At 46.4% G+C, this 9773-nt stretch overlaps 1 protein-coding gene across 1 annotated transcript; it reads right to left on the bottom strand.

Moving 5' to 3' along the window:
- Positions 1 to 4327: 4327 nt before the first annotated feature.
- Positions 4328 to 5715, bottom strand: LOC108932088 (G-protein coupled receptor 15-like). The gene is made up of 3 exons (XM_018748280.2): positions 5296 to 5715; positions 5119 to 5189; positions 4328 to 5036 (listed from the first exon to the last, which is right to left on the bottom strand). The coding sequence occupies exons 1-3, from the start codon at positions 5713 to 5715 to the stop codon at positions 4328 to 4330; spliced, it is 1200 nt and encodes a 399-aa protein (XP_018603796.2).
- Between the last annotated feature and the right edge of the window lie 4058 nt (positions 5716 to 9773).

The following is a 9773-nucleotide window of genomic DNA, read 5'->3' as shown; positions in this document are numbered from 1 at the left end:
TTCAAACATTGAAGGGTAAAGAAAACAGTGAAATTTACTTTTACATTTACATTACATTTATCCATTCATCAGACACTTTTCTCCAAAGTGATGTACATCTCATAGAAAATACAATGTGTTCATTACATTAGCAGGAACAGACACTTAAGTACAGAAGTACCTCATGAAATATCAGAAGAAAGAAAGCAGTTAAGGGAAGAGGCATGGTGGCATGGTGAGTAACGCTGCTGTCTCACAGTGCCTGGGTGGTTTGAGAGGACGTGGGTGTGATCCCTGCTCGGTCTGTGTGGAGTTTGCATGTTCTCCCTGTGTCTGTGTGGGTTTCCTCTGGATGCTCTGATTTCTTCCCACACTCCAAAGACATGCTGTTCAGGTTCACACATAGTGTGTGTGTGTGTGTGTGTGTGTGTGTGTGTGTGTTCTCCACTGATGTATGGATGAGTGACCCAGTGTAAGTAGTGTATCTAGCAGTGTAAGTCACTGTGGTGAATAAGGTGTGTGGGCTGCTAACACTACATAGAGTTCATTGGAAGTTGCTTTGGAAAAACGCATCTGTTAAGTGAATGAATGCAAGAGGTGCTTTGTCTCAAGATAAGAAGACTACTCAGTCATTTGATGTTGAGTGTAAGATTATTCTGCTGCTGGAGAGTGAAAGAGAACAAAAGATACTTCTCTGTGTGTTTGGGGAGCAGTGGGTCAGAGAGGGGCAGCTAGAGGTGCTTGTGGCAGCAAGCGGAGACCTGCTGGGACTTGTGTCCAAGAACAGCCTTGAATGCTCACGTTCCCTGTGGGGGTGGGGGTGGGGGTGGGGGTGGGGGTCGGGGTCACCACTGTGTTGTGTTGCATTGTGTGCTTGCTGTGTATCTCTACGGTACTATGTGTTTACTGCGCTGTGTTGTTTATTGAGTGTGGTCTGTGACTGCGGTGTGTGTTGACCTTGTGAGGCTTTTATGTAGAGCCACAATGAGTGTGTCTCACTACCTCTTCCTCAGAGTGCGAACGGGCGGGTGCCGGTTCAAGAGGCGTGGTCCAGTTCTGTGGTTCACCGTGCTGCTAGGTGAAACCTGGGCAACACCAGAATATGCGCTGTTGTAGTTACACGTCCTTCAAATGACTCCCTGCTGTTTCACAGAATCTCCACCCTCTGCGTCTCAACGCCTAATAATGTGTCTCATTTTGTGCGGAAATGCTGGTCAGCATGTGATTGTTGTTGACGTCCTCTTGATGTCCACAGGTGGTTACCAAAGGAGAAGCTTCTGCTCTCAGTCTGGACATCAAGAGTTCAGAACCATACCTGGAACCCTCTTGTGATGATTCTTCAGCCCCTCCGTGTGGAACTCTCAACATCAACCTCAAACCTGCAATCTCAAGTGAAGGTGGGGCAGAGCCTCTCCTGGAACCAGAGGGTAGGAGGCTGGGGGGGTACACTCTGAACGGGATTTCAGTCCATTGGAGGGTAACCACACACACACACACACACACACACACACACACACACAGAAAAACACTCAATTTAGAGTCCCCAATTAACTTTGGATGGTTAGAAGACACCAAAGTACCAGTACCGGTACCAGTACCAGTACCATGCGTGGACATTGGGTAAACACGCAGATTCCACATGGATTGAAATGGATTCAAACCAACATCTCAACCACTCAGGCCCTGTGTGGCAGCAGCGCTACCCTCTGCGTCACTGTGGCGTCCTGGTTTCGTCTTTACACTGGTAAGGTACTGTGGACTTCCTTGGAGTCCTCACAGTGTCAACACTGTCCCCAGTCACTAGAGGAAGCTGTCGAGCTACAACAGTCCCATTCGCTTGCGGGTTCCTGTTTTTGAAAGTCTGGGTTTCATCAAGGGTCCGTCATCGATGTCCTCCAGGTGTGTCCAGAGTACGAAAGCTATTGAGCTGAAGTAAAAACCTTTTTTACTCGCTCGGTTCTGACGAAACTCCTCTAACTCTCGGGTCGTATTGGTTTCAGCTCCTGTTGACTTCTTGGTTTCTGGTCCGTGTCTCGTTTCTCACGTCTCCCGTGTCCTGTTTGGTCAACGTCGTACTTTCTGAATCGCCATTTCCGACTCTTGACTCCTGCCTGTCTCTGCGCAGTCACACGGCCACTTTGTCCACTGCAGTGGACGCGCTAGGACTTGCACCGGGATGCAGAGCAGCTGAGCTACCAGAGGGACGGAGCTGCACACGTGAAGAAGAGTGAAGGATCTCCGGCGAATGCTGATGAAGCCGCAGGGTGACTTCTGCGCACAAACGGAGCAGAAACTGCGACAGGAAGTGGCTCAGACGGCCTCTCTGCGGTCGGGGGAAATACAGGGCGCTTGGCACGCGCTGCCATTCAGAGTGAAACCGGGGCTGGGGTGGGGGGGTAGGTGCCCGCTCACGCACGTCAACAGCACAAATCTTTTCAAACACGCTACATGCACCGAAACCTTCACCCGCACGCCCCGGGCACCCGGTAGGTCGTGAACTCCAGGCCACCCCCCACCCCACCGCTCCCCTTGCTCCCGACACGACCCCTCTTCCCCGGGACCCTCCGGGCGCTCTGACGCAGCCGTGTTCACGGCTCTTGGGCTGGGAGCTGCGCCTCGTGTGTCAAAGTGACTGACCTCTTTACTGCAATAAACCTCAAAGGCACAAAAGGAGCGCATGGATGACATGCATGAACTCGGAAAGGGCAGTGTCAGCAGACAGTTTGATGGACAACAGCAGACACAGTCCACATAGTGCTTGGGACCCAGATGGAGGGTGTCTCTTTAGTCCCTCCCAGTGCCACTCCTTTTCCTCCAGAAACACACACACATACACACATTGTAACGATCTGGGTAATGAGTTAGCCCAGATCCTCACGTGTATTCCAAAAAAAGGGTGTATAAACCCAGACGAACACGGAAGAATGGAAGCTCTTTGTTTAATATCTTCTAGGCAACGATGGGTGACTTATACTTCACACAGCTGTCTTCATGATAAAATAAACAACATTCAACTCCAAAACGTGCGGGGCACAAAATGTGTACACGGCCAAGTATATCAGCCTGTGCGCGAGCGGGAGAGAGAGGGGACCGGGGGGGGAGGTAACCCCTTGGTCTCCACAATAATACATCATCATTACAACACACACACACACACACACACACACAGACTGTGGAGCCTAACCTGTCAACATGGGGCACAGGGCTGGAGCGGGAGGGCAAGGCACCCCAAGCAGGACTTGAACCCCAGACCCAGCAAAGAGCAGGTACAGGCCCAACCCGTTGCACCACAGCACCCCCCTTTTTATCCAAAAAACTTTATTGAATAACGCAACACAAATTTCACATTTCAAGTGTCAGACATTATAAACATGTAAAAACAAAATCCATGAATGGAAAGTAAACATGCAGAACTCATGATCTCACACCTTCACATAAAAGACAAGATGAGCTGAAATTTCACATATGGTTCTAAGACATACTATAATATTTTATAAATTTACAATATTATAGTGTATCTTAGATAAATATTATAATGCTTGTTAAAATGGCAATTAAAACAAGTTAAGCATAAATTCACAATTTTTTGTGATATCAATGAAAATAAGGATATAAGTGAAGTAAAAAATAATGCACAGACAATTCGGGAATAATCACAATTTAAGGCCATATTAAAAGTCAGATATGAAACAGACCATTTCATTTACATTTACTGTTTGTCCATCTGCATCTATTCTCATATCAAAAACATTGCCTGCCCCCCTTTTCCGGTTGTTTCCAACCCCAGACCTTTCACCCGTTTTCCCCATCACCTTCCAGAATCATCTGCATAAATGTACGAGGTAACTGATAGAAGAGTTTGATTGACACCCCCCCAAAAACAAACTGCCAGTTTCACTAAACTGGGTATCAGGGAAAATAGTTGAGCTGTTTAAGAGTTGTGTGTTTTGAAATCAGTTTCAAAATTTAAATTTGTTTTTGTCAATCTGCGTTTCGTTTTGCCAATTAACCAACCGCTCAGGAGAGAAATTACTTACGGTTATGATGCGCAGTGTTCATGATGCATTCTTTACAAATCAGTATTCAGAATGAAACACTTCTAATAATAACAAATAGTATCTTTTAACAACCTTTGTTGCATCTTGTAGATATTTTTCAGTTTATTTTTAAATTCTGGAAAATATACTTTATAAATGATATAGCTGAGCGCTGGACTGTGTGATCATTTCAGTATGAGGTCACCCGAGGTCACCTGAGGTCCAGTTGTGTGCTCACGAATGATGGGAAATGAGCAAAAATAAATCCATAAAAACACACGTATCCCTCTCCTCGCTCTCTTTCCTCCCTGCTACTCGCTCGCCCACCTGTCTTTCCTCTCCATCTCAGCCCCCCTCTCACAACTGCTGGGGCTCATCTGCGAACTGGCCCCCGAAGCCCCCCCGGACCGCCTCCAGCTGCCCTCCCTCCAGAGGCCGAGGCAGAGCGCCCACAGGCCGCGGCGCAGCAGGGAGCGCCCCACCGTCCCGAACACCAGGGGGTTCACGCAGCTGTTGGAGAAGGCCAGGGGGGCCGTCCATTCCATGCACCCCACCACGACCCGCCGCAGGCTGCAGGAGGTCTCCCCGGGTGACAGCCAGCGGCTCACCGCCCCCAGGAGCTTGCAAGCATTGAAGGGCAGCCAGGACAGGATGAAGACGGCCACGAGCCAGAGCACAGCGCGCATGGAGCGGCGCAGGGGGGCGGGGCTGAAGGCAGGGCCTCGGGAGTGCAGGTGCAGCATCCGGATGAGGGAGCCGTAGCAGAAAAGGGTGATGCCCAGCGGCAGGAAGAATGTGAGGAGGAGGAGGCACAGCGTGAACATGGCTGACTGCACCCCTGGCCCCACCCTCTCCGTGCAGTAGGTGGCGCCGCCCGGCCCGTCCTCCCACAGCTCCCGCGAGCGGAGCAGCGGCACGGCCAGCAGGGCGGAGCTCATCCAGGTGAGAGCACAGCTGGCCGCCACCAGGGGGCATCTCCTCAGGCGCCTGTACAGCATGGCTCGAACCAAGGCTAAGTACCTGGGGAAGAATACGGCAGTGATGTGACACACACATCTGTGCACGCACACACACAAAGGCAGAAAAAGAGAAACACATGTACCTGTCGATGCTCATGAAAGTGATGGACCAAACTCCCACGTAAATGGTTATGGCCGTCACGTATGCTGCCACCTGTAGGGCACAAGAAAGGTGCATTTTTGTGTGTGTGTGTGTGTGTGTGTGTGTGTGTGTTTGTGTGTGTGTGTGTTTCAATTCCGCTACCCGTCCCCCTGCTCACCTTGCAGCTCATGGCCCCAGCTCTCCACACCCCTCCATTGGCCTCGCTGTCAATCCAAAGCGGCAAAGATCCCAGGAAGAGCAGATCCGACACAGCCAGGTTTGCCGCCAGAATCTCACTGTTCCTCCAGCGTCGGCGAGGGGCCCCCGGGGGCCCCCCACGACCCCGATCCCAGAGGGCCCCCAGCAAGGCCAGGTTTCCCGGGACCCCCACCACCATGACAGCACAGTAAAGGGCTGCTCTCACGGGCCGAGCGACCTCACTGGGCACTATGGCACAAAGTGCATCGTTCTGGTCCCCTGGTCCCTGCTCATAGTCATCGAGGTAACCGTAGTCATCCTGGTAACCATAATCATAGGGGTATTTGTAGCTGTCAGTGGAGTTGGGGTCGAAGGTGTAGGCGTTGTAATCTTGGTGCATTCTGGGATAATGTAGGCTGTGTCCTCCAGCCTCTGCCTCTTAGCGGTTCGGTACCTCGGTGCGGATGGTGTCGGGATGAAGACGGACTCGTATTGCGATGAAGTAAAGTCGTCCTGATGCCTCTCATACAGTCGCCGCTGTCCTCGACCCAAAGCGAACGTCCTTTTACACAGTAAATCGGTGTAAGTGGAAGAATGCAAGAGTGTAAAATTGGGACAGGTGTGTCTGCGTGTGAAACTCCTGGACTTGCACCACTAAAGATCATCATAATTTCTTCTCTTAGTTATGACCGCTGTGCTTCGGACATTCACTGTGTAATTTCTACGAATCCACCCCCCCCAGTTCTCCTTATCGGCCTTATTGCTCGTCTCCATATTTATGGATCAGATGCCCACGCATGTGAACAGATGATCTCCATGCGTTGTGTGTCGTGCCTGGCAGGTGACTCAGAGCTGGAGGAAGATGCCCTTTCGTGTGTAGAGCCGTGAGTCGCAACCTTCACTATGACTGTTTCTCGGGGGGACCAACAGAGCAATCGAAAAGTCATGAACTCCTTTTCTCCAGTAGAACACCCACGTTTGGCTGATCCTTGACTTGCGTGCCCCCCCCCCCCCCCCACTATTGCAGTTACTACAGAAGAAATGAGAAATAAGGTATGAATTTATTGATGTGTGAGTGTATGAATGGCCTCAGATCGGCTGCACAGTAAGTCCCTCTTTTCACCTCTTTTATTAACACCATCATTTTACATTTACATTTGCATTTATTTATTTGGCAGATGCTTTTTGTCCAAAGCCACTTCCGCTGAACTCCATGTAGTAGGTTAACGACTTGCAAGTGGATTTATTCAATTTCTCCATAATGGCAAGTGATTTAAAAGTTTTTAAGGACAGAACATTGCAATCTGCACCAGGGTCCAGTTTGAATGTGACTTCTTTATTTATCTTGTGTTTCTCCGTCCACTTTTCTTTATCCTTTTGCATTTCTGTCGTGACGGCCTGTATGTCTTTTACTTTTTTAGTTGTCCAAACTTTGACTGTGCTTAGGGTTACATTTACATTTATTTATTTAGCGGACACTTTTCTCCAAAGCAACTTACAATGGATACTGTGTAGTGTTACCAGCCCACACAGCTTATTCACTGCGGTGACTTACACTGCTAGATACACTACTTACACTGGGTCACTCATCCATCCAACACACACACACACACACACGCACACACACACACACACACGCACACACACACTCACTCACTTATTTACTTTAACTGGATCTCTCACTTCGATGTTTGGGCTTCATGACACCTCTGTTTTCCGTTTTAACTTCCATTTATTTGTTTTGTCCAGAAACTCATGATATACTCTAAACTCTAATTTCACACTACAAACTACAAGGTACAAGGTACTTCATGCAAGAGACTCTGGACATTTTAACTTGATAATTTGCAACATGATTTCAGGCGCTTTATATTTGGACGTCTACAAACTGTCATTTTGTATGACGCTCCAAGAGAATTACTTGTTATGATGGGAGGGGCAGCAAAGACAGAGCTACACAACTCCAGAAAGCTTGAGACATTTTTAACTGAACTTTAGAAAGGGTTGTAGAACATTTGATGAAGCCTCGTGGTTCCCTGTGTCAATACTGAATGTCGGCGACTATTTGAGTCACTTTCTACCACTGGAAAAACTGACATTTAATTTGCATGACAATTGTCCCGAATTCTGCAATACCTCGACACCCTTCTGGAAGTTACTAGAAAATGCTACATGATCACACCTGTAAGAAATAGAAATATTTTGATCTTGACCTCCAGCTCCATGCAGTAGACATGTTTTTAGCCCTCAGTGTACCGTGTCGACGGTGTGTTGCTGTGACCCTGTGTTATTCATAAATTAAGAAAAAAAACTGTTGCCTGTGACTATTCTGAATAATAATAATAATTCAGTAATGAGAACATTTTGTGAAACGCTTTGATTAGATTTGATATAATTTGTTGAACATATGATAAAATTTATTGCAAAATGGTCACAGTAAGTTGTATATTATTACATCGCACATTAGATATTTTTGTTTATTTGTATATTTAATTTGTTTAAATTTAAGGCTCAAAGCACTTTTCTAGTACTGCAATATCTGTATATCTAATATTGTAAGAGATGATTTTTCCGCATCAAAATAAATTCTTAGTATTCAGAGCAACAATTTTTACTTAGTAAAATCTCAGATGTTGACAGTTTTATTAGATGCATTTAAATAGTTTAATTCTTATGTAAAGTGTATTTTGAATTAAAGATTTTAATCACTAAACTTTCAAATGCAGTAAAGCAGCAGACAATTAGAAAATTTTATTATATCCGTGAGTATAATCAATTCTTTTAGTTTCACTGGTGAGCAAAAGCAAATTGTCTTGAAGTAAAGTAAGAAAAAGTAACAACAAATGGATCTGAAGTAAAGTAATAAAAGACCTACCGTGATCCAGCTGAGATCCGTTAGAAAAAACACACCTGCGTGGGCTGATTTACATGAGGGTAGTTTTTGGGTGTGTGCTTGTGTGTGTGTATGTGTGAGAGATACAGAGCTTGTGTATACGTGTGTGTTTGCTAAGCTCCACAGTTACTTCCGTCCGCTGGATTCCACTGCAATTATTTCTACAATATTACAGAAACTATTAGTGTAACGCACGAAACAACACATGACACATTGTGCAGGTATCATAACGAAAATTCATAACCTTACCTTTTTCCTCACGTACAGTTGTGCCTGAAAATATTTGCACTCTTCAACTTCCTGCATGTAACTCAAAATGTTCTGCAAGAATAAGTTGAAATTGGTCTCCAGGCTTCACTGCTAATATTATAGAGCGTTTGAAAAGACAGTGAAAACGCACTGACGCTGGCACTGGCAATGATACTGACACTGACACCTCAGACCCGGTCTTTGGTAGAACGGCCTTTGGTCAAAGTAGCCAAAGGAATAAAGTTCAGCTCATCCTACAGCCACCGATGAGCTTCCCGCACCTCTGTGCTGCTGTCTCCCGCTCTTCTGGTGCAAAGTGCTCCGCTTCTCCCAGCAGCTCTGTTCACACCTGCACTGGTCCTCGGGGGCGCTGGAGCTGCTCTCACTGCTCTCTCCGCTTTCGCTGCCGTGTGCTTCAGGGCAGCCCATGAAGGGCCATCGTGGGGCATTTTGTGTGTTTTGTGTTTTGGGGTCTCTGTCCTGCTGGAAGAGCCAGGAGCTTCACTGGAGACCCAAAACTGAAATTAATAAATGTGAACATGTTCATTTAGAATTTTATTTAAATAGTGCAGTTAATAGTTTCAGAATAGTTTCAGTTCCTCATTTTGTCATAAAATTGCTACCGGTTGTTTCTCTTTGTTTCTGATTTTGAGTGTGTGTGTGTGTGTGTGTGTGTGTGTGTGTGTGTGTGTGTGTGTGTGTGTGTGTGTGTGTGTGTGTGTGTGTGTTGCTGAAGGACCTAGCACTTCTCTCCAGCTTGCTGACTGTGTTTCTTCACCACTTTTGTTGAGAAGTCGAATGTATCGAGTTACACATGTGTGATGCTGAGGGTTGTGACACTACAGCTTTTGCCACTTTCACTGAACACAAGAAACACAACAGCAGACAAATTTTTGAATGAAAACCGACTGGTGATGACAAGTCATCCATGACCTCCCACACATTTACATTTCCATGTATTTATTTATCTGACACTTTTCTCCAGAGCAACGAACATCTCATAGAAAATACAATGTGTTCATTACATTAGGAGAAAGAGACGCTTACATGCAGACATGTGATTCTAAAGTGCAGTTAGGTTCATACGGTGGAAAGTAACGATGTTCATCACACAAGCAGGTGCATAAAACTCAGGGTAGATGATTCTTGATCACCTTCCTACAAGATTTTTTATTTGTTTTTTTTAAAGGTACACAAACGTTTACATACACTGCACAATTACTCACTTTGCTTGTTGTCTCATAACATGGAAATCTGGGGATTAAATTTAGCTACAAGTCACAAGATGATGGTAGTAATAACAATAATAATACATT

Source organism: Scleropages formosus, chromosome 16, assembly GCF_900964775.1.
Source record: "Scleropages formosus chromosome 16, fSclFor1.1, whole genome shotgun sequence".
Lineage (NCBI taxonomy): Eukaryota > Metazoa > Chordata > Actinopteri > Osteoglossiformes > Osteoglossidae > Scleropages > Scleropages formosus.
Note: the sequence above shows the minus strand (reverse complement) of the source record. Positions and strands in the feature narration are given on the sequence as shown.